The sequence below is a fragment of the Strix uralensis genome, chromosome 9 (assembly GCF_047716275.1).
Source record: "Strix uralensis isolate ZFMK-TIS-50842 chromosome 9, bStrUra1, whole genome shotgun sequence".
NCBI lineage: Eukaryota > Metazoa > Chordata > Aves > Strigiformes > Strigidae > Strix > Strix uralensis.
The window spans coordinates 16505470-16530012 of NC_133980.1; the positions used below are offsets into that span (position 1 = coordinate 16505470).

Sequence of the window (24543 nt, forward strand, 5' to 3'; positions counted from 1 at the left end):
GCATGAATGCATTTTCAGTATTTCCTAATTGATGTTTTCCTGGGCCTTCTCTCTTCTAGGAGTTCCTTGGGATTGAGGACTGAGTCTTTTTCTTTGGTTTGCTCTACCTCCCTCCCTGCTGTGTGTGCTGCCTGGTCCAGAAAGCATGAGCTCTCCCAGTTAACCATAAAAGCAGGCTCTGATTTCTGCTCTGGGTTTCAAACAAAAGCATGCAGTTCTTACAGTTGCAGTAGCCAAGGTCAAGTTTTCCCTTCTTTCCCTTTTTTTCTTTCCAATGTGGCTCCAAAAAAGCACATCTGTTAGGCCCATAGAGACCTTTGGGATAAAAAATGAGGTGTCTATTTGATGACTATGTAGGTGGATCTGAAATACACGAATTCCGCTTTCAGCACTAATGTTTTGGATTATGCCTTTGATCCTCAAATAATACTTCCAAGGTGTAAATCCACACTGATTCCAATAGGCTGCCATCTGCTTTTATAATTTTACATGACTTTTAAACATTTAAGCTATTGTTTACAGTATTTTTTTGAATATACTTTGTATTGCAGTAGGAAAAAGAGCAGAGGTGGGTCAGTATGTCTCCTCCACCATCACCATACTTGTTTTCAGCAACTTGGTGATTTGTTGGGTGTTTCGTTAATGATAAAAGCGTAATAGTCTTGTGTGTTAAGATTGGGCATACGAACTGTGTTCCTTTATGGAAATCTGAACGATAGAATGACGGAGTGTTTGACCGGTATGTGGTTCACAAGCAGATGGGATGCACATGTGGTCCCGATGCCAACAGTGCCATGCCCATACACTCAAGGGTTAGATTGGTTTTTGTTGGCTCGTGGAGTAACTAAGTTGTTCACAATTTCCCGAAAAACATTCAATTTTCAGGAATACGTTTATGGGGACGTAATAGCGGCCAACACCACCACTGACAAAACGCCTTGAGGGGGAGGCGAGTACAATTCCCCACGCGGCCAGCACCGTCGAGAATGTTTCCAGGAGCGGGTCGCTGCCGCCACCTCGGCCCCACACCCGGGCAGGTACGGAAGGCGGGGGGGCACCGCGCTGTGCCGGGCCAGACCCGCTCCGGGGCAGCTGCGGGCCCGCGCTCCCGGCCCGCTCCACCCCGCTCCATCCCCGCGGCGGCGGGCACCTACGGCGGGGCCCGGGCGGCGGAGGCCGAGGCGGGGCTTGGCCGGCGGCCCCTCCCCTGCCGTCCCCTCCCCCGGCGGCGGCAGCGTGCACCCGGGCGCGGCGGCCACAAGCGGCTCCTGTTGCGCCGCTGGGTGCCCTCGTTGCCCGGGTCCTCCCACCGCCGTATAAAGCCCGGGGCGGGCAGCAGCGCCCGTCGCTCCTGCCCGCAGCGGAGGAGGAGCAGGAGCGGCGGCACGCCGGGCGCGGCGGCAGCTCCCCAGGCACCGGTTTTTTCCACCTCGTTTTCCACCCCCGCCCCCTCTTCCCCCCGCGCTCGGGGGCTGGCGGCGCGGGGAGCGGCGGCAGGCCGGCGGGTGCGGAGGGGGAAGATGGCGTGGAGCGGCGCCCGGCCGCCGCGCCTCCTCCTGCCGCTGCTGCTGGCCCTGGCGCTGCCGCGGGCGGCGGCGGAGCGGCGCCCCGGGACCGGGCCCGCAGGTGAGGCGCGGCGCGAGGGTTGGGGTGCGGTGGCGGAGCCCCGCGGCGCGGTCCCGCCGCCCGTGGGAGGAGTGTTCGGGCGCGGTGAGGGCGGCCGCGGCGGGGATGCGCTGCCGGGAGGTACCGGCGCTTTTGTGCCTCCCGGCTCGGTAACATCCGCCAGGAGGGGAAAGCCCTCCCGTCTCCTGCGCGGAGGCTGGGACCCGCCGCTTTCTCCATTGATCCCCCCCTCGCCCCTTCCTGCTCCTCCGCCCCGCACCTCAAAATGCCGCTCTAGGCGCCCGAGCGTGCTCGGCGGTGCGGGCGGGGGCTGCGGGCCGGCCGGGGCAGGGCTCCCGAGGCTGCTCTCGAGGGGAACCCCTTGGCCGAAAGTGCTTTAACCCGCCGGCGTGAGTCGTACAGAGATAGATGCATAACCCGCCTTGAAAAAGAAAAACATTCCTTATTGGGTAGTGAATATCCCTGGCTTTCTCCTCCCCCCCCCCCTTTTTTTTTTTCCCCTTTCCCTGTGATAAGGTGTTGATCAACATGTTTTTCCAAGTCTAGGAAAAGCATAGCGTCATTCGCTTCTTCCCTAAACTGTAGCAACCGCAGATGAAGTTCACTACTTCATGCAAAAGTCAGCTGGAGTCTTCAGTGCTCCTTGCTGTCCCTCAGAGGCTTGCTTGCTCTTTGTTCGTTCTGTTTTGTAGTCACATTAGTTTCAAGGAGCCAAAAGATAGAAATTTTATCTTCGGTATGTATAGTAAAAGAATGTATACAGGAAATTCCCGCAGAAAGAGGTGTCCAGGCACATGTATGTTCAACTATATGCCAAAACTTATTTCTTGCTCTAATACTGTTCTAGAGTCTGTACTGCTGATTTCTATTCTAGGCATACAAAGGTATTTCATCCCACTAGATTATTACCACATGAAATCCAAAATAGTTTCATTTCTTGGCTTGTTTACTCAAGAGTGTAATCAAGTTATTTTTAATATCTAGCTTAATTTTCTTCTGGTGTGCAGAAGGAAGCTCTTCTTTTTGAGAAGTTTTGTCAGCAAGTTGAAATTTTGATAGGAAATCTGCTGACTTGGTTGATAACGAGTGTAAAAAAAAAAAAAAAAAGTGTTGATGAATACCAGACTCTACTCAATGAGCTTCACATTTCCAGTTTTCCTAATGCTTTGCTGCCTGTAGGATTTCTCTGCAGATTGTGGTCTGTGCACTGTATGCAATCTGTCAGGGGCGTGTGAGCATTCCTGTTCAGCCTTCACTGTCCCTTGAGGTGCAGCCTACGGGGGCATGTTTTGAGTAAAATGTTTAGCTCCTATGCCTGTTGTCAGGCCAGTGAGATGTAAGTCAAGCTACTTTGGAAATCAGTTATTGCAATCACAGTTATATTTTCTTGAAAATATCTATTCCAATAATGCCCTTTTTTACACTAAGTGTTTGAGTTGTGGGATCTCCAGCTAATATAATAGTTGGCATGGTGAGGATTTTTCTTTAATCCTGCTGATGTTCAAAGGTGTGAAAACCAGAGAGTGTGTAGTCCAGATAGCATTGTATGATTCAGCAAACCAAAAGTAGACTGCTACATCTATATAAATAATAAAAATGATGCTACACAAATTACAGTGCTATAAAGCACTGAATCATTTATATGTAGGTGTTCACAGAGGAAAATCTTAATCCTTTTTAATTTAAACATGAGTAGCCTGAATTGTAGCAGGCTCTGCTGAGTTGAAACCACTGCTTGAGTAGTTTAGTAACCCCAGACACTGCCTGCTGTGTTACTTGGTTTTATTCTGGTTTTAACCCTTAAATGTCTTTCCTGAGTCTGTGCTGGGTTGCTTAAAGAGAGGCAGACCTCAGTGTGTCTGCAGTTCTAGAAATCTGGTTTTTAGTTTGTAGTCTCCTGATACTGTGTACAACTTGGTGTAAAGCAGCATGCAAAGCCACCCTGACAGGTTTTAAAGCGGTCCATTAGTGTTACTTGCTTCAGAAATAGACTGTAACAAGGGTGTCTAAAACCGACTGCAGAGCTGCAACTTCTTAATAAGATTTTACTACTTAGAAAGGCTTGGAAAAGTTACATCAAGAGAACTACTGGTTGCACAGCAGTGGTGACTTGGGCAATGAGCAGTCAGCGTGGCCCTGTGGCAAACTGTGTTTGCAGAAATCCCTTCTGTGCTCCTTTGCTGAGGGTTTATGTTTCAAGCAATCACAGAGAAGAGCACCACTGAGCTCTGAAACACTGACTCCTGCACCGTGAAGATACAAAAGTTTCTGTGTTAAAACAGTGTTAAAATATTTCCATTGCACCGTACTTGCCGCATGCACGTTGCCTATGTAATGCAGTCCAGGATGTGCGGAGAGTGAGTGGAAAAGACATTTGTCATTGCGCTACAAGCAGGCACATTGCTTGGCAACAGATGTAAATGATGTTCCCGCCTAAAATGTTTATTAATCAGCTGTTTACACGAGTCTGTTCCCCATAGCGGCTGCGAGGACTTGGCTGGCTGGAGCACGGCTGTGCTGAGGTGTTGGGGCCGCAGGCTGTAACAGTGGCCAACGCCAACGGGCAGGTTTTGAGATGGGCCCCATGGGTTGTTTCTGTATGTGCTCCTGAAACGTGAGGGGTGGGAATGTGGGTTGGGAGGGGGTTTGTCATGGAGAGGGCCCCGGCAGCACGGGTGACTTTCCAGAGGCAGCCCAGCCGTCCATGGGAGCGCTCTGAGCCAGCAGGCTTTCCTCCAACCCGGCATTCATCAAATGCTGGTCACAAGTGCTTCAAGCAGTAATTGCTGACTGGCCTAGCTCTGCCAGGACTCACTTGGAGACACACGTGTACTACTGCCATTTCTGTTGACTTCTCTGGGCTCAGCCAAAATGGTTGCTGTGAGTGATCGATATGCCTTTCGCTCTGAGGTGTCTGTGGTGCGCAAGCAAAGGAATTTAGTCATTCAACCATCTTGACATACTTAGAAGTACTGAAAGACTCAGCCTGCTTGGTGGGGGAGAGGCTGTAAATACAGCACTCTATGCCTGCCTCTGTCTCCCTGCCTGATTTTTTTTCTTGCTTCTCTACTGATGCTAGTTTTGTCCCATCTTGTCACCATGTTATTTAAAACTGCTACATAAAACTGGGTTGGGGAAAAGCCTCTTCTAGGTTTCTTGGGAGTTTTGTGCCCTTTTGTAAGGACTGTACGAAAAAGCTGTCACCTGGCTTTTACAGGTAAAGGGTAAGGGCAGGGGGTGACTACCCAGGACCTGACCTAGCAGGACACAGTGGTTTTGGGTTACCCATGTGCAGAGGGCACCATCATTCTGAGTCCCGGGGGAGTATTTAGGAGTGCTTGTAGCATCAGTGTGCACCACTTCACATGGGTAATGATCACTCGAAGTAGATACCTTTAGGCTCCAGGTTTGAAATAAATGGTGAATAACAAATGAAACAGTGTGTAGTGGGCAGGGGCATGTGTGTATGTGTTTGAACATTAGTTAAACGTAAGTGAACATGGCTGTGGAGGTGCAAAGCACCGAAATAATTTTTCCGTCACGTATTTTTCTCTTGAAAATACTCATCCTTGAAGATACTCCAAGTTGGCAGTCTGAGTTCTTCGTAGCACCTGGTTTAGAGGCTGCACAATGGCAGTCTCTGTTATAACACACAAAAAAATATTTTAGAGTTTTTTTGGCCAGGTTTTTCTTTCTTCCCTTAGTTGGAGGGAATAAATAGGCTGTGGAGGTAGACCACAGTGGTGGGTGTGACATTGCTTCTTTCTGCAATATGCAGTGGGGTTGGATAAGATCACTGCAACTGTGACTTAAAATGTGCTTTTAATTAAAACAACAAAAAGTAAAACAGTTGTGACCTTTATCATCAGCATTTGATGCTATAAATTGCAGTATAAGGGCACAGTGGAATGACCACCATGGTTATTTGAGTCAGGGAGGTTTTGTGTGAAATGTGTTCCTGTTGGGGATCTAAACTAACAGATTATTTCTCAAAGCTTTCTTTACATTGGTGGCACATTCTGGAGAGTCATGATTTATGTCCAGGTTCTTGGCTTTTCCCCTGACTGCTGCTTACTTAAGCAAAAGAGACTCAGTCTCTTCATGGGGAGGTGTTTATTTTGTCTGTTGAATTAGCACTATTGCATTCTGTAATCAAAAGCAGCATCTTTCCATTTGTGTAGAGCCGATAGTCTGAAATATAAGTTACTTGACATGCTTCTCAAGTGAATTTCCTTGTTGTGAAGAGTAAGTGGTGGTAATAAGGGCATTTTTGTTTTCTTTTATGTCAGTTTTTTATAGTTTTTGAGGGACTAGTTGCAAGGCAAACAAGTTTGAAAGTGAGGAATATTTTTGTTCCCTCTAAATTTAAACATAGAGCATGGTTCTCTCCAGCACAACTTGACCAAACAGATCAGCAGCAGGAATGTGTCTGTATGTGTGGGAATGTTGAAACTCTAGAGAGTAAATGACACTTAATCATCAAGGAATACGTGCTTGCAAGCACAGTCTCACACTGCAAGTGGCTTTAGGTGGTTTAATAGACCTGCTTCTGGAGTATTTCCTTAAGGTGAATTCAGTTTTCAAAGTATGTTATACTGATCATAAGGAGACTAAGTATGTGAAGTACTGTTTCATCCCAGATGTCTTTTTTTTTTTTTTTTTTTCCCAGGAGCTAGAATTCCTTTTACAATTTGTAGTAGAAGAAAAAGCAAACAAATGAAACGCAAACAAATGACAAGTCCACTAAAGAAACAGAGTAAATTTTTTATTTGATGCTCAGAGTAATCTGGCTTCACGTTCTCTGCATGTGTGTGTACCTTTTTTATATAATATTTTAATGATATTGGTTCCAACTAATCCCTGAGACTGCAGAAACTTACTAATTGTTGAAATATTTAGATTATTGACAAATTATAGGGTTGACATATTTGATTATTTCATTCTGTTTCTGCTTGAACCAAAATTAAAGATTCTGTGGATTACCGTATAATTTCTTTTAAAACACGTTGACTATTTTTGTAATGGAGTATGATGTAATTACAGACCAATTTCCTTAATAGTTTAAGGCTAAACAGTAGAACTCTGTCTTGGCTTAAAACATTACGTTCCAATATATAGGACAGTTCTGAAGAAACTCCCTCTATTTTAGTGGTTGGCTCACCAGCTCTTATGGTCTGCCCTTTGAAAGTATTCCAGGGTTCCTTTTTGGACAAGCTGCAAATCTATCGATCCACTGTGGTTTTTCTTAGGAAATAGACACGGGGGGGAAAAAAAGCAGGGGTGTGGGGAGTCCTTTTTGATGGTAGTACTGTTTCTTGCAATGTTACTGTAAGTATGTTTTTTTAAAGCTGTCATATGCAGTATTTGTAACTAGTGCAAACAAAGCGTAAGGAAAAAAGAAAAATGCTAAACAAAAATAGGTTTGGCATTTAAGTATCGTTCCTCTGAGAATTAATTCTGTACCTGTGGGTCTAAATGGCAATGTACTGAATAATCCCGTTAGGGGTTCTTGCTGAAATCAGCTCTGCAGAAAATAATCAGTATCTGATAGAATTCCTTTTGTAATTTTTTACTTTTTTTTTTTTAAAAGTAAAAATGGATTGTTTACTTCTAGTTTTGTAGTTCACACGAAACTTTAGTAAGCACAAAGGGTTTCCTTAGGCTATCCTTATAAGCAGTTTACTAATTCTATTTTACATCTCTAAAGGAATTGTACAAATGTTAGATCAGGCCCAGGACATAGGGCCAGATGTGAAGCTGTAGGGCAGCTTTTTCAAATTAACTGACTAATCGGAGTGGTAGCATCCACTATGTCACTATCATGACAACATGAACCATGGTGCAGGCATGGACGACTATTATGTGTCTTCAGGATGGATCCAGTTCCAGCTCCAATTTCTCTTTTTTTAAGAAAAGACTAGTCTAAGGAGAAACTGTTATTGCAAATCTTAACTGATGAGTTTCATTGATGGATTGATTAGCTGTTGGAAAAGGGACTTTAACAATGCCCGGTGCTGTGTGTGACTGCTTCTGTTTAAACAGCTGGATTTGCTAAACAACAGTTTAAGAAGCATGCTTTTCTCTAGAATACATATTTATGAGAGACAGAGAGGGCAAGGCTATGAAAAGGCAGAAGCTGAGTAAACTTTCTCACTTAGACAGCTGATGTTAATTGTGTCCTGCTCTCAGCTGCACAGACCCGATGACAGTTTATAGAAGGGCCATCCAATCAGTGCCTTCAAGCAAGACCCAGCCTGTGTTGTGACTCCATCTACTCTGGCTCAAGAAGATTGTTGTGGTTTGATTGCTATCTGGGCACTAATAAACAGCTGTAACCTGATCTGTTCCCTGCTTGTCAGGAAGTTAGGCAGCTCTTGTTGGAGGAATTGCTTCATGCATAGCAATGATGTCATTTACAAACAGTTGATTTTAATTTTTTTCTTATTTGAGAACTAAGGAATGTGTCTTATCTTTGTTTTACTACAGAATAACTGATTCGGTAGACAGGGTTTCATCCAATTCCACTGAAACTAATGGAAAAACTCTTGACTGCTGCAAAATGAGGAAATCTTGCATTAGAATGAGTGCAGGCCTGAGCACTGGCCAGTGCTGCACCTGGGACTGACATGGGTGATTGACGAGTGCACATAAAGGTCTTAATGAGTTCTTGTTGACTGTATATTCAATTCTACTAAATTAAAAGAAAGTAGATTAAGAGCTGAGACAGAACTAGCTTTCAAAGGTTTTCTGAAATCAGTTGTGTATTAATATTGGGAGTAATTACTAATCTTTGTCTGAAAGTGTGTGTACATATATATGCATATACAGAAAAACAGTTACAGAGATTGTCTGTGGGTGGTGTTTTTTATTTATTTATTTTTTAGAACTGGCTCTATTCAACAGTTGATCATTTCCATGTAAACGTTTTAGATGCTGTATCTATGTGACATCAGGAAGGATGTGATAAATACCAGGCAATAAGCAGCAGCTCAGCAGGCTTGCTGTTCGAGTCAGTACACATGGAAGAGGGAAATACCTGTTCACATCCCTGTAGTCTGTGAATTAAAGCATGAGAGAATACTTTTGCATGAGAAATATTCAGTATTTTAATAACAAACTTGAGATTCTGAAATGCACAGTTGCTACAGCACTGTTCACCTCTCCATAAATGGATTTAGATTGCAGATGGCATTTAACAGTAATGGGACTCTTGAATCATAGATTTCTTTCTAAGTCTTGGAAAACTTCAGTTTGGATTCAGTTAGTAGAAAAGAAAAAATAAAATAATTTTAGTGTCCTGTCCAGGGGCTGTGTGTTAGCAAGTACTAATCTGGAATTAATTCTATATTATGAGAAAATTCAGAGCATCTCTTGCTTAACATAAGCACATATTTCTGCTAACCCAGCTTCTTTGTTCCTTTCAAACACATGAAAAGAGGGAGAACTCTGTAACAAGCAACACTTACTGTGTCTGAGGAATTTGCAACAGTACCAACTATTCAAAAGTAACTGAAATTGGGAAATTATACATTCTATATTTCTCTCCCTAGACAACTTCTGAAAACTTCCTGCCTTTACTAGTTCCATTCCCTGGCTTGGGGCAGTGTTGGGAGTTTTGATACTAACAGCTATTGCTCTGTAACTTCAGCAAGGTCTACAAATAACCTGGAGGAGCACAGGAAGGTTTATCTGTCGACAGCCTGTGCATTGAGTGATCCCTGATAACCATAAATGCCAGTTGTTGTCATAACCTGTTTGCAACAGTTTAAAGGCAGCAGTATTTTTTTTTCTTCTGCAGGTTGGACGTTTCTGTATATCAGGGTTGGCAGAGGCAATACCTGTGTACCTACACTAGTTCTGCAATAACTATGCTTATACCATCAAAAGACAGACTTCTATTTGCTTGAATTTAATATGTCTGATTTAAAGTGGAGAAGGTACAAGTCTACTAATAGCTAGCCAAGAAGAATCTTGTACTTTTTTGGAAATTACATAAATAACATTTGTGCTGCTCTTTGTGTTTTGCAATAAGACATACATATATTGAAGTGCAGTGATTAACAGGACGTTTGTGATAGAGGAAAACAGACCAAACTTTCAGAAGAGCTCTGTACATGAAGGTCTGCTTGTTCAAAATCTGGCCCTTAAGATCTAATTGAAGCATTGCTTCTTAGAAATCCATTTCTCTTACACAAGAATGTGTACTGGTATAGGAAATCAGTATGTACTATGTGTTTGGCAACCCATGCCTGTTCTTAACTTGTTCTCTGTTAATTCTAATTTAATCTTTTACTTTAAATCTTATCACTTTCTAATCTTTCATGAGTTTTTCAAGCATATTTTTGTCTCCCCTCCAAGGATATTTTTTAAGTAATTCATCCATGCTATTAAATTGCAGAGGATCCAAACTTAGAGGGTGATCATGGCTGTGGTTAATGGGACTTTGAAACCAGTCCACCTCTCTTGGAAGCAGTAAGCTGTGGGATGAATGCAGAACAGAAGTTGATTGTATAATATAAAGATCATATTAAAACAACCCCCAGAACTTCCAAATATGAAGTAGTATTGTTTATGCACCAGTCATCTTTCCCCTTCCTGGAGTGTAATGCACATCTCTTTCCTGAGAAGAGATGATGAACATGTTTGCTATTTCAGCACATTGTCATGTTTCTAAAGAATCCTGGGGGAAAATAAACAGCTGTTGGATGTCTCTCTCTTTTCCCTCTTTATGCCAGAAGTTTTATTTGACCAGAAATACTTCTCTTACTTAGCTTACTACTTTCTTTGACCATGTGTACATCATATAAGCTGTCACTGGATAGATATATATGTTTAAAGCTTGTGTTTTTTTCATGTTGTGTACTTAAGATGTTCTTTGTTTGCTGCTGGATTACATTAACCAAGTACATGTATGTAAGCATAATTTATAATCATGGTTATATTGCATATGATGGATTTCTCCTGTCTCCAGCTGTTTGACATCTTTTCAGAGTATGTGGATTTTCAAAAGTTTTATTTGACATAGAATCTTAAGTTTAGACTGTAGCTCCTATTCATAGGGGAAAAAAACCAGTTTTCTTTTTCAGGAGTCTAATATTGCCTTCTTGAGTGATAAGTAGAAGACTGTTGTGCTAAAAATCTGGATATTGAAAGTGCTCTTTCATCTTTCAACTTTTTAGTTGGCTTAACAGTTCTTTGGGTTTTGAACATACGGTTTGGGTCCATAGAAATAGGGAAGGGAAGTTACTGTTGGCACCATCGGTGACCCTCTAGTGATCTGCAGAGCTTCAACATGTCTCAGAAGCATAAGGAAGAATTGGTTTTAGTAATGTCATCAAAACTGCTTGGGAAGAGAATTGGTTATCATGACTGTATTGACTCTGTACAGTATTGTGTAGCCCAATGATCCATTTCATTTCTTTGAATGCTTTCTTTACTATTGTGGGCTTAAACCTTGTGCTGCATTCTCTTTAAAAGCTCTGTCACAGTTTTGCAATTAATTGGGAACTCAGACTGTTATGTTATTCAGTTTTATGGAGGAAACGGCAGTTGAGCCTATAAATAAGATATTTTTGAACATGCTTTATAACAGCTATTTTTTTGGATCTCGGTAAGTTTTGTCTTGTTCAGAAGATATTATATTTTACATTTTCCAGGATATCTTCCAGAAATAAACTCATCTGTTAAAGAAATTACAGGAGGTTAGTTGTATAACAATGCTGTATTTCTAAATAGTGTTTAAAATTTTATTCTTCCAAAATTTACCAGTTTTATCGTGAAGGTATAAGAAACTCTAGATCTTGAATCCCAGTTATGGATCATGCCTTTACATACTGTAAGCTGCCCCCCCCACAGCTCAACCTGCACTGTTACCATTTTATTTGCTAACTCAAATGTGTTGTACTTGATACGTTTATCAGGGCAATGATATTAAAATGGCATGTTCTCCAGACAGGGGTGGTGACATGCTGAAAAGCACCCACCAGGGGCTTCTGGTGTGCAAATGGCTATGTTAAGGGCAGAGCTGAAGACTGTGAGTTCTCCTCCATGCACAGAAATATTCCCCTTTTAGGGGAGCATAGTGGATAGGAAGGTCAAGGAAACTGCTAATTACATTTTTTTTCTGAGTCAGACTACTGTAAAATTCTCAGAATATGGATTTCGTTGACAAAGTACATGCTTTAGGTGAAGTGTGTAAGGAAGGAAAATAGAACTTGTTGAAGATAATTCCTTTAGTTCACGTTCTCGTTACTGGCTGAGTACAGAAATTGGAAGGGAAAGTGGCAAGTTAGGACTCATAAATTTGAGATGATTATACATGGGGTAGGTTGTCTTCCTTGGAGATAAACAGACATACTGGAGAACTTTAATCTACAAATAAACAAGCTTTTTCCCCCCTTTCATTTTCTGTCTTTTTTTTTTAAAGAGTCTGTGGAAACAATAAATCATAGTGGAAACTCAGTCAGAAGTCTGCAGTTAGTTGGGGCTGTTTACTGTCACTCTGACAGCTACTTCTCAGTTCACTGTTGAACATTCCTCATTACTGTGCTTTTGAAGTGTAACAGGAGGAATCCAGGCTGAAAACACTTTTCAGTTGTGTTGTGCTTTTGTGCGTCTCTCCAGTGGTGGAGAAGCATGCTCCTATGTGGTGTAAAGGCATGCTAAATCCAGTCTGTGGGTTTGTTGGGGTGTCTTTGTGTGGGGTTTTTTTGTGGTGGTGTTTTTTGTTTGTTTTTGGTGGGAAACTGTACCTTGTTGATCTCCCACATCTCCAGAGATGTGGGAGACATAATAATAAGCACAATTACATAGCTTAATGGGCTTGGATGCATCCATGTGCCTCTTCCAGGTATCCATCTCATCCATCTTCTCTTCCAGGTATCTGCCCACATATGCCTTAGATTAAGGTCATACAGATCACTGCCAAGGTTACTACCTGACCTTTCTTTGACAATGTGTATGTATTTTTAAATTTTTTTTTTTTTTAAATACACAGAGGTATTCCTAGTATGCTTCCAGTTCCCAAGCTTTTACCATGATCTCTAGCAACTTGTTTATTTGCTCGCTGGAAACCATTGGTGAATTATTTTACAATTGTACATCTCTGCTCATTTAATGGAGAGGCTGATGCACACTTGTTACTCTGCTGAGCAGTTCTGGGTGGAATGTAATCTGCAAATGGGAAAGTAGACTGTGTTTTATGTAGACACTAGAACATGGATAAAACTGTATTCCATGAACCAAACATCATTTGTTTACCATTATAAGGCACGAGTTTTAAAGATAGAGAGATTTTAATGGCATAATGAGGTACCATGCACAGATGTCCTTTGATTTTACAGCTCACTCTTACTCCAGAGAAGTCCATGGTAATTGAATCCAAGGACTAAATATCAGCTCCCGTGTGGCTGTGAGCAGTGTCCTCAGTTTTGGCTTCTCTGAGGCTACTGTACTAATGCCCACAACCCCTGGTAGAAATTATGTAGTAATCTCTGTCAGTCTTCATTCAAGATAAATAAGAACCAGTGGGTGTGCGATGAATGGCTGCAGCTCTTTGCATACTTCTTTGCCAAGGTACAAGGAGAGAGGTCACTGCTACTTAAAGCAGTCTTGGCATGGCAATTCCTGGCTGAGACCTCGCCAGGCAATTCACTGAAGACAAACGCTCTGGTTTGTAGTTCTTATTTACGATGCAGTCAGATCCCTGATGGTAGCAGTACATAAGACTGAGTAAAAGAGTGAGATGTTTTGATAAACTTTCACTGGATTTCCTAATATGTTGTGTCTTTCACAAAAGTGCTAAAGGATTTCCCAATTTGCATGTAAAAATGAATTCTGTTTGTCACTGGATATACTTTTTTTGGCCAAATGTGTGCGCTCTCAGGCTTGTTTTCAAAACAGAACAGCTGTTTTGTGAATGTAACTATCAGAAAGCCCTCTGGAATAATTGCACTCTAGTAACTTCAGCACCCTGATACCTGGCATGAAACTCTTCAGAGATTTTTTTTTTTTTTTCCATGCCTTCCTGTTGAACTTCAGTATAGGGTTTGCATTTCCTTTTTACACAAACTGACTTTACTTGTGGAAATAAATGCCAAGCTTGGTAATCCCCTCCAGTGACTGCCAAGATGCCTCTGGCAGGCTGTGTGCTGGGGGAGCCCTGCCCTGCCAGGCAGCCCATACCCTTTGCGGCATCCCAGTACCCTGCAAGTGTGGAGGGATGTGACCTCCTGCTGTGTTCTTGGTTTCATATATGTTTGCATTTTGAGGATGATATTACAGTTTGTTGGAAAGTATTACTGAGAGTGTGTATTTGTCCCCTTGTGTGAGGGGTATAGTTAGACTTAAGAAACTGAATAGCTCAAGTCTGTATGTAAGACCATAGAGCAGAGCTCCTTAGGGTAGACACCTGGGTGGAGGGCAGGGCTTTGTGCCAAAGTGGATGGTGAAGCAGTAACAGTGTCTAGCTGCAACTAAATTCATCGTGGTTTTTTTTGTGAAGATTGAGAATTTTGTGGCTCATTTGCTGGGGAGTACTGAGCCACAGTGGTAACTTGGGGTCTGAGTAATTGCAGGCCGTTTGCTGCTGCTACGCCTAGGTCTTCCTTGCACAGCTGGAGCCCTGGGGCTGGCACAGCGATGCTGGTGGGGATTCTGGGCCTGTCACTGAACCCTTCAGTGTGACACTTGCCTGTGATATGGGCTCTGATGCTGCACTGAACCTCTGCCCTGGCGGGGCTCTTCGTGGGACCAAACCTGCTCTGCACAGCAGGGACACTCTGGGTGGCTGTAGCTAAAATAGATGTAGTTGAGCACATCCTGAAATGGAAATGCCACTTGGATAAACTTACTCCCCTGGCAATATGTGTTGTACTTGCATGTGGACACTCCTGTGAGTTCATGAGAGTCATTTTGGATTTGTGTTACTAGTAACACATAGTTACAAATGGGACAGGTGTTCTAAGAGGTTGTTGTACCCTAAATGTAACAAAGAAGGAATAGATTTTTTCAAAGTGAATGAAGTTAAAAGGTTAAAAATAAATTAGCAGAAGTATGTGGTGGTCAGAAGCATTCTCTTCACTTGCTTCCACCGGAAGAAACAAATACCTCCCATGCTACTCTTAGTGGAACTCTGCCAGTAAAACTGGTGCAAGTTGTCATTTGCATCGAAATAAAGTCACAGGAGCTTACAGGAATTACATTAATATTTTTGTAATGTCTTACTAGCTAGAAGAGAGTGGTGCTGCTTTCCTCATTTGGTTAATAATACCCTCTAATATGCCAAGGTAACTATCATTTAATGCACTTTGCATTGTCTGTCCATACACACTATAGACAGAACAAAAGCATGTGTCTCTGCTATTTGAACAGACACAGATTGCTTTAAAAAACCCCACAAAACAAACCCAAAGAATCAAAAAACTATCACCCCCCAAAAAAACCCCAACCAACAAAGACTAAGTCTATAAAGAAACTCTAATTCTATATGACCTCTAAATGCTATAATTACACTTCTGCTGCACTTAAAAATTGTTTAAGTACCACATGCACCTAAAATTCTGTCAAGCAGCAGAGACATGGAAATAAAGCCTTTTAAACCTCTTCATCTGTCATTTTTAAAAATTGACCATTGGCAAGTATGCTAAAAAGAAAACATTTCCAATGTGAGTAATACCTTTATAAAAATAGCTTCCTGTTGTTCTGTGACTGTTTGCAAACCTGACTCAGGCAGCCTACTTAAATTGCTTCACTGGCTGTGAGTGTAATACAGATTCTTTTGTAGTTTCTTGTCAATATAAACTGCATTATTTGTCTGCTCAGCTTTCTCCATTTTATATAGCCCAAGTTGAAATCCCTTATGATTTGGCACATCGTTCTCTTTCCTCCTATTCCACAGAACTCAAGTAACATACCAGGCTCCATAGAGAATCTTGAAATACATGAACAATGTGTAGGTGGAATTACTGTGTGTTCCATTAAAAAAAGAGTAACAATATCCCATACAGAACAGTAGATTATTTTTTGCTTGCCAAACTGTACTTGTATGTTGATTTAATACTTTGACTTAGTGACTATGGGAACACATTTTGTCATTTACATCATGCTGTGAAGTACAGATTTTTGAAATCCTTGCTGTTAGCATTCCTCAGGAAGGGGTAGGTGTGAAATATGTCTATCCCAAACCAAATTCCACAGTTATAGTCAGTGCTTGACTGGTCACCTAGGAAACTTTCAATAATGGATTCACTTGGCTTGGCAATGCAGTCTGGTATGATCAGATTTTTCCAGTTTCCTCTAATTTGAAAATGCAGTGCTTGAACAAAAAATTAATCTTAACTTAATCTGTTCCATAGAGAAAAATCCTATCTTCTGTCTTCAGTTCTGTTTTAGTCATAGTCTAAGATACCATGTTCTTTATTCATTCTGTGGTAACTCCTGTGGAATTACTTGAGATTGCATGACCTTTAGAATAAATGACTTTGAAGGTATTGAACCATTATTGCTGTGTTTATGTCTATCTGTGAGTCAGTGTGTCTGTGAATGCATTGCACTGGAATCCTCTGTGGATGTCCTCCTGCCCTTATGAGATGTACTCATGGGATTTTCTTCTGATTCTTGCCTACAAAAGATTGCTAGCACAAGTGGGAAAAAGATGGAGCAATTAATCTTCTTAAGCTGTCTTCTCAAAATTTTTGGCTGTTCAAGTTCAGTTGATTGAAGTATTTAAAGTATTTCCAGTTGTTTCTGTGCTGTGTATTGTACTGCAGAAGCGTCTGGTTCAGTAGAGCCCGCAGTTAAAATCTTCATTAGAACTGTTGAGGAAGAGGACCCTCCTCCCTGTGCCCTGCCAAAAAAAAAGCAAGCTATGGCAGCATGTGAGAGAAATCTGCAAAACTGTGCATGGTGGGGAGGGCAGGTAGAGATGTTGTCTGTAGTTGAACTTGAGCAGTGTCAGACAAAAACTGTAGCAGCCCTGCTCAAGGCACAGAATGTTTTTTCGTGAAGTAGGTACTGGATAAGTGGTGCTGTCACTGCTTAAAGGTTGCATCAGTTCAAGGAGTGACTCAGTAAAAACAAGGCCATGAAATGGACCGAGTGTTTCAGAACATATGGAAACTACATCTAGGTCAGGAAAACCCATAAACTGATACTGGTAGAAAAAGCAGAGAAAGTATCATATATGCCTGTCTTATCCTTGCGGTTCCTTGTGTATGCTGTTACAGCTACTGTTGAGGATGGACTAGCCAGACCACTGTCTGACCTGGTAGGAGTGTTTTTTGGAAGTGATCTGTTGAGAAGAGCTGAATCTAAGCCTTATTTCGGCTGAAAAAATGTCAGCGGCTCCTGAAACTAGTCTCCATAATTTGCCTGCTGTGGCTATTTTAGACAGACTTGAATTTTATTAGAACAAGTGTCTTTTGTGTACAGGCATTTTTGTTTGATTGAGCAGAGGTGTGCTTGAAATAATAGCCTGGTACTTGGCTGCAGAGCATTGCACGAATAACTTGCAAGATGCACTTCTGCAAAGTGGGAAGCAGATCATCATCTTGTTTGTTAATTTTGCTGGTGTCAGATAAAACAAAATGGCAAGCAGTGATTGATTTGAATAGACTCAGGATGACATCTTGGGTGTCTGAGGGCTGCTAAGTCTGCGGTGGTGGACAAGGCTGAAGGGTTAATAGGAATGTTTTTCCCAGCAGCCACTTCTAGCACATGTTACTGTGCTGGTGAAGATAAACCCAGAGGATGTTTTTGGGAAAGTGAAACAACAACAGGCGCTGTGTCTGGAATGCTCATTAGAGGCAATTAAATTTACTTTCTTGTAAGGATTGATCTCATGGGCTCTGTTTAGAGTGCAGCTGTTGCTTGAACTCAAACCAAATTGGGGAACTGCAATGTGCCCTGTGATCCAGGCTGGGCTGATTAGATACTTGGTGTTGGATAGGGGTACTGTCTTTCTCATAGCTTTGAATTACATACCTCGATTATGCAGCATATTGCATAGGGTACTGAATGTTGTTCAGTAGTTTAATCGGGAAGCTGCTTAGTAGGAATTCATGGCCTCATTTGAACTATGGGTTCTGAAAGCCCTGGGATATGAAAAGGAAATTGGTTGCATGGTCATTTGCCTGCATACAGTAAGAGGGCAAAATTAGCACTGCTGTAATTTACAGAGGATCTGAATAAAAAAAACCCTTGCTCTTTTGTCTCTGCCCAACAACTTAAAAGCACTAAATGCTGCCTGTTGGGGGACTGGTTTCCATGTGTTTTTTTTTTTTTTTTTTTGCCCTGTTTTCATGAAGAATATGAAGCACTTCCTTTCAAAGGAGTTGCTGAGGTTGGGTGATGTTCTCTGGTACCATTCAGTCCTGTGATAAGGGGTCACAGGCTTAGCTCAGACTGAAAAGTAATGTTATTTTTATTTTGAAGATTCCTTCCTGTCCAGTAGTCATACTAGTTTTGTTTTCATGTCTTGAGCTAGTTGTTTACATAGTAGATAGACTTCTTTGCTTTCACTTCCTGAGGATAATTTTAAATACAGCACCCTTGTCCATAGTGGTTCTTGTCTGATAATGTCTCATGCATATAATGTGACAGTGTACTTGCCGCCTCCTTGTTGAATGAAATGCAGGCAAGTCATAGAGCCCCCTGATCCAGTGCTGTTCAGTGCATTTTGTTTGTTATAATCTGTGGCCTTGAAACATATTATACATGGTTCTTTTTTCTCTCCCTCAGATAAACTACTGGTTTTCACTGTAGCAACTAAAGAAACTGATGGCTTTCACCGTTTCATGCAAACTGCAAAGCACTTCAACTACACAGTGAAGGTATTGTATATTTTTCATACCAAGTATTCATCCTATACAGCCTTTAGGAGAGCAACAGTGTAATAGTAGCTGAAGTTACATTAGTTTCCTTCCATGTTGGGACAAAGTAAAACAGTTACAGAGCTTGGGGGCAGGTAGGGCGCTTGCACATGGCCCTGCAGCTGTCCCTGTTGCTTACCTGCTGGTCCCCTTTGACTGACCATGGGAGGGTGCTTCTTCCACTGCCTTAGGAACTGTTTTATAGATTAGTAGCTATTGTGATCAGTGTCCTCAATCACTTACGGTTTATGTCATGATTTATCATATAGCCTTGCTTTTCAGTGCAGCTGATTTTGTTTGCATGAATACTTCTGGAAGCTACATGCACTCGGAGGGCTTTGGATGTCTCCTTCCTCCTTAAACAAGGCTGGATGCCTGCTGTGGGGGAGGAGGGAGAGTCACAGCTGAAAGTTTCACTGTGTTTCCCAGGAACCTGTAATTCTCTCAGAATTCTGTCATTCTTGCCAGCCTTTTCTGCCTTGCTCCACATCTCCATATGTCACGTACTGAGGTTGGCCTCTGTGTGACCTTGGGAAAAAGGGAGGGCACTAACCTTCTAAACTCCCCCCACAAATTGGTTTGTGTTTTTTTTTTTTTTTTTTCTGAAGGAGACACATTTGAATAAATGGTGGTAGCAGGCAATTGCTCAATTCTTATTTGGTTAAGAAATGTGTCTCATGTTTTTGTAGTGATGTCATTGTGCTGAATCCTGCTTCAGACATGGAAAACTTATGATGCTGGAAATGCTGCCTTGCTATGCTTTAATGTGTTGCTTCTGATTTAACATCTGTTTTCAATAAGGGTCTGCTTTAAGAAGCCTCTGGTTTTTGGGTACTAGCAAGAAGTGCTTTTTTCTTATTCCAGGTACTTGGAAAAGGTGAAGAGTGGAAAGGTGGTGAGCTGCCTAACTCTATTGGTGGAGGGCAGAAAGTTCGGCTGCTGAAAGAAGGCATAGAAAACTATGCTGATCAAGAGGACTTGGTTGTAATGTTTGTTGAATGGTGAGCAAACCTGGCTTGTTGCCTTTACATTTTAGTCTGAGTAGGCATACAAAAGTAGCTGCTGTGACATGCTGAAAGTTGCATGCTGCTTTTCCCCCCCTCACTGTTTATTTAAGAGAGTTTGCTTCCATTTTTCTCCATTCATAAAAATAGTAGATTGCTCTTTGAGCGATCATTACTTTTTTAACGGATTTACAGATGTAAGAATTGTTCATAGTTCTGTTGCCTCAAGGGGGTAAAAAAACATTATTGGGAGCTGACAGGCTTTTAGACAAGCATTCGTCGTCTCCCTGTTCAGCTGCAGAGCAAGCAGGACGTGGCTGTGGGCTGGGAGTGTGGAATGGGGGGAGCAAAAGCAGCTCCAGAAATAAAGTGGCCAGTAAGGACAAGAGCGCGGATCACAGCTAGTGTTAACCAGAGCAGGGTCACAGCTCTAAAAGAGTTGCTGCAAGGAAGGTACAGGATCAGGTCTTGAATCAGGGACATGAAGCCCTGACTGCAGACAGGCATTGGGGAGGTGGCTGAGTGTGAGCTTGGAGAGGTTCATGCATGGGTTCACGCTGCTGTTACTGAGTCATGCTGGAATGTCTGCTCCAGAACTTTCATTCAGCATTTAACCTGCTTTTTTTATATATTTGCTTTTTAAAATTTGACATCTGAACAATTTTAGGGACCCTTTTGCAGGGTAGAGCTTTGTCAGAATTTGTGCAGCAGACACCATCACAAGAGAGAAAGTGGTCTGACAGTGGTATTTACTGGAAAGTTCCCTTGTTGTTTGCATAAGTTAATGGTTTAGGAAAGTTGGAGTAGCATATTAAACTGGTAGCAAATTTAAAGATGTTACTCAGTTTTCTCTTTTAGTTTTACCTCTTGTGAAACGTAGAAGATAAAGCTAGAAAGCCAATGTCTAAATCATCTTAATTTATGATCAAGCTTGATAAGGGAAACATTATGCCAAATATTTTCTTTGTATGCTTAGTTGACAGTAAAAGTAACATAGTGTTAGGAGGTACACATTCAGTTTCTGAATTTTTTTCTTATTGACTTGATTAGTTTTGCGTTTGGTAAGTGGAAAAAGTATTTTTCTAAAAATATTATGTTTGTTCCTAGTGTTGTCCTACTGATCATGCAATAACTGAAACTTTTTAAGATTAATTTGGGAGATTATTTTGTTCTTGATGAAAAGATCAGATGAATCAAAGGTTTCCCAAATGTTTGCTACTTACATTGAATTTCTTTGTTTTCAAATTTATTATCCTGATTCATTGTTATTTTCTCCCTGTATGCCAAAACATGCAAATTTGTTATCAGATTTGAATATAGTTTAAATTCTCCTCCAACATAATTTATTCTCTCGAGGGGCAGGCTGTCTACTGTCATGGATGAGAGAGTACAGACGACCATGTGTGTGGAAGGGCAGATGCCATAATCTCACTTGCCATGGAAAAATCACAGGATTTAAGGCCTCCCAAGTTCTTGAGGTCCATAATCCCAAGTACATATTGATTTAAAGCTGGTGGAACTGATTCCAAATAGGAGAAAATAGTTTGCTGATTCTAGCATTATATTTTAATTCTAATGAGCTTTTTAATTTCCAGGAATTCTGATTTGCAATTTAAACATTGATCAATGTAGCAGTAAGTTTGGAAAAGACAAATATAGTGAACTTTCTTTCTTTTTTCAAGTGTTTTTCATTATATTCATTGTGAAGCATTTGGAATATTAATCTTGGGGGTGGGGAAAGGAAGTGTCTGATTTACTTACTGTAACTAGGCAAATATTTCTAGTGAACTGTTTACTTAACAAACGTAGCTTCTTGCCTTTTTGAGCAGTTTTTTTATATGGGTCACAATTCTGGAAATAGTTTGAACTTCTGTGGACATCTTGTGTCTAGGTGCAGGTAGCAAAACGCTTTGTCTGCAGATGGAACTCTATGTAAATTACGCTTGTTTTTGCAAGAGCTAACTATTGGTTTACTTTGGACCATTTCAGATTGAACTGGCTAATGGCCAGTGTAGACTGGATAAAATGGTTGATGCTGTGACTGTTCATCCAGAACTCCCACAGCTGTCTATTTGTCATTTTTTTAAACATTTGTTGAAGTAAGGGATGATTACATTTTCTACATATTTCAAAATGTCAAAGGTGTGGTGTAATCCTGTTGGGGATACAGTGTAAATGACAAAATGGCTGTGTGGCTGAACAGTCCAGTTAAATAAGATGAGATATGGGATCTGAATTGCTAGTTACTAGTAAGCCCACTCGTTTGTATTTTGAGCTCCTAACCTGCAGCTCCAATAGTAACAAGTCCTTGTTGTAATAAAAGTTGTGTATGCAAAAATTGCATATTCAATTCCAGAGGACCCAAGGCACGGCTGCCGTTTCCCTGTGTTGCTGGGAGCACTGGGTGCGTAGCTGGGATGCTTTGCTCCTGCAAAAGAGGAGGGATGGGTGGATTCCAGCCCCAAGCATCTGCCATCTGGGAGCTTCAGGAAATAGGATTGGAGTTGTGGAAACTTTCTGGTTTATTTACTTATTTTTATTCTTTCTACTTAATTGAAAGGATTTATGAAGTATAAATAAAAGACTATATGAGCTCTTCCAGCTTGCTAAGGCAGCCTGCTTTTTCCTGGATATATCCACACTTTTTCTTCCCTGTCAAATTTTGAAGCCCTGTTTAGTGTAACTCATGTGCACCACCCATAATAAGAGTATAAACTGTCAAGGATAGACCAGAGGCCCACTTTGTGATGGTCTTAGTGGTGTAGACCTGAGGTGAATCCTCCCTTACAGTAGGAGTTGAGTGCTGGATAGGCTGAACGTAGTCTGACAGGGCAGGTAAGCAAGGCCAATAATGGATTTAAAGGTTTTAGTTTGACTCTAGAAGTTTTCCTGTTGCCTGGAGAGAAAAGCAGGAGCCTCATAAAGCATCTGATGGGGAGACTGACAGCAAGGGGTGGGAGGCTGGTGGAGGTCCTGCCCAGGAGGAGGTGTGGTGACAATAAGTCACCTCTTAACAAAACAGAGGACCATGAAAATCAGTGGAAAATGTAGGTCCATGCTGGATTCATACTCCTGCATAATATCTGTTAGTGTATAAAGTTTACAATAATTGGTAATGCAGTTTAGCAGCTCTGTACTGTGCTATTGTGAAATGTGCTATATTAAGTAGCCTATCCCTTTCAGAAGCAGAGCCTGTGGCTAGCCCAGCACGTTGCTCAACTTTGGCTTTCTTTTACAGAATGACGGTCCTTGGAAGCAATTTTCCAGGGGTGTTTGGTTCCTTCCTGCAGCTGTAAGTCATTGCAGCAGCAGCACTAACCTGATCAAAGAGGAGAAGCACAGCCTGCCATAAGATATTAAGCTATCAAACAAATCTCTGTTTTTGTCTGTCTTCTGCTTGTCTCCTGTTTCTTGCTTGTTCTTTAGGCTCATTCTGCCAGTTGAATGGAAAAGGGAGAGAGGTGTATCCCTGTATATTTGGGCAGAAACAGGCAGTTTTTGCAAAACTAGGGAAGCTCCAAAATGTACAGTTTTTTTCATACATTCTTCTGCCAAAGTTACAGAAAAACAAAACAGAGTTTTCAGAAACCCACTTACTTTATATAGACTACATAATACACTTCCTCTCCAGGGTTCATGCTTTGTTCTGCGGTGGAAGCCTTCTCTTTTACATTTGTAAGCCAGCTGTTGTTCAGTTCTCTTAGGCCAATTGCATGAAATCCCCTTTGAAGAAAAGAAGTTTTAAATAATTTCAGAACTGTAATAAAGAAGTACCAGAAGTCAGTAATGGTTGATCTGTTGGCACTATTGCTGGGTAATACATTGCAATGCAAAAAGTTCTGTGTACTGCAGGTGGGGGCACTGCTGTCCTTAGCCCAGCTGAAAGACTTTACAAGAACAAAATCTTGGTCAGGGTTAGACCTTTTGATTTTTTTGTTAGCTGTACCATTCCTTTGCCCTATATCAGGGCTGATGATTTTCAGTTACTAAGGTAGATGTATGGAATAAGAATATATCTGCATTCAGGTAAGGAAACTGTGAGACTGGGATGCTGCCATTAAATCCAAATATTCTGCTGCTTCAGCCAGAGACTAATCTATGACATGATTCTGATATTACTGTGTCAAGGTTTCATGCTGTGTAAAATGAACCTTGAAGTGGTTTGCACATTTATATGCAGATCTCAAGTACAAACAAAGGACCTTTATACTCTGAATAATTTAGTCAGTTATACATATTTTGAGGTTTTGGGTTGTTTTTTGGTTTTGGGTTTGGTTTTTTTTTTTTTGAGGCATCGATTTAGATATTGTTCAGCAACAGGAAACCACTAGGCTTGTGATAGTACATTCTTAGATGACCTTCCTTTGCCAAACCTGTGCATGTATGTTTCTGTTTAGGGGTAGTGTTGACCTTTGGCTATGGGTAACTACTGTTCTTAGGGATGAGCCCTCCACCTTTAGGTCTTTGTCCTCAATAGGAGTTGGGAGTCAAATCTGATGAACATATAAAGGCAGGTGAAGTTTTTCATAGATATTGTGAAGTTTAGAGCCTTCTGAAGTCTTCAGTACATCAAAGAGGTTGAAGGAGAAATCTATATGCTGTCAGGATGCAACACAGTTTAAGTTCATGGTCAACTAGACTTTATTGAGAAATATCTTACATTCTTGATAAGACTTTTCAGAAGAAAGTCAGTGCTGTTGTGTTTTGGAACAAGATCATCTAGAGTTTCCCAGTGAGAATCACCCAAATCATCATTCAGTCCTACTCTATTTCATAAACAGTTTTCTAAAGGGGAAAATATATTTTTTAACTCAAAATACATGAAATATGAAAATCAATTTCAGGTAGACAAAATCTGAAGGGAAAAGAATGTCCAAAATGTGGAAGGTTGTTTGTTTTTTTTTTTTAAAAAAAAGAATGTAAATAGAAGGGGAAACTGTATTGAATAAATAGCATTGATTGAAGTTCTTCTCCTAGAAAGGAATAGGATTTTTACATGGCAGTAAAGCATGATTTAATGAGTAATTTTTCAGAATAAAAGGGCT

At 41.4% G+C, this 24543-nt stretch overlaps 1 protein-coding gene across 4 annotated transcripts in view; it reads left to right on the forward strand.

Moving 5' to 3' along the window:
* Positions 1 to 1279: 1279 nt before the first annotated feature.
* PLOD2 (procollagen-lysine,2-oxoglutarate 5-dioxygenase 2) overlaps positions 1280 to 24543 on the forward strand; it is a 58332-nt gene continuing 35068 nt past the window's right edge. For 2 of the 4 annotated variants that reach the window (XM_074877551.1, XM_074877552.1), the window contains exons 1-3: positions 1280 to 1626; positions 18364 to 18455; positions 19359 to 19495. In XM_074877551.1, the coding sequence (XP_074733652.1) occupies positions 1521 to 1626; positions 18364 to 18455; positions 19359 to 19495 (335 nt within the window). In that variant the 5' untranslated portion in view covers positions 1280 to 1520. The remainder of the gene's footprint in view (positions 1627 to 18363; positions 18456 to 19358; positions 19496 to 24543) is intronic. The other 2 variants (XM_074877553.1, XM_074877554.1) reach the window with 2 other exon arrangements.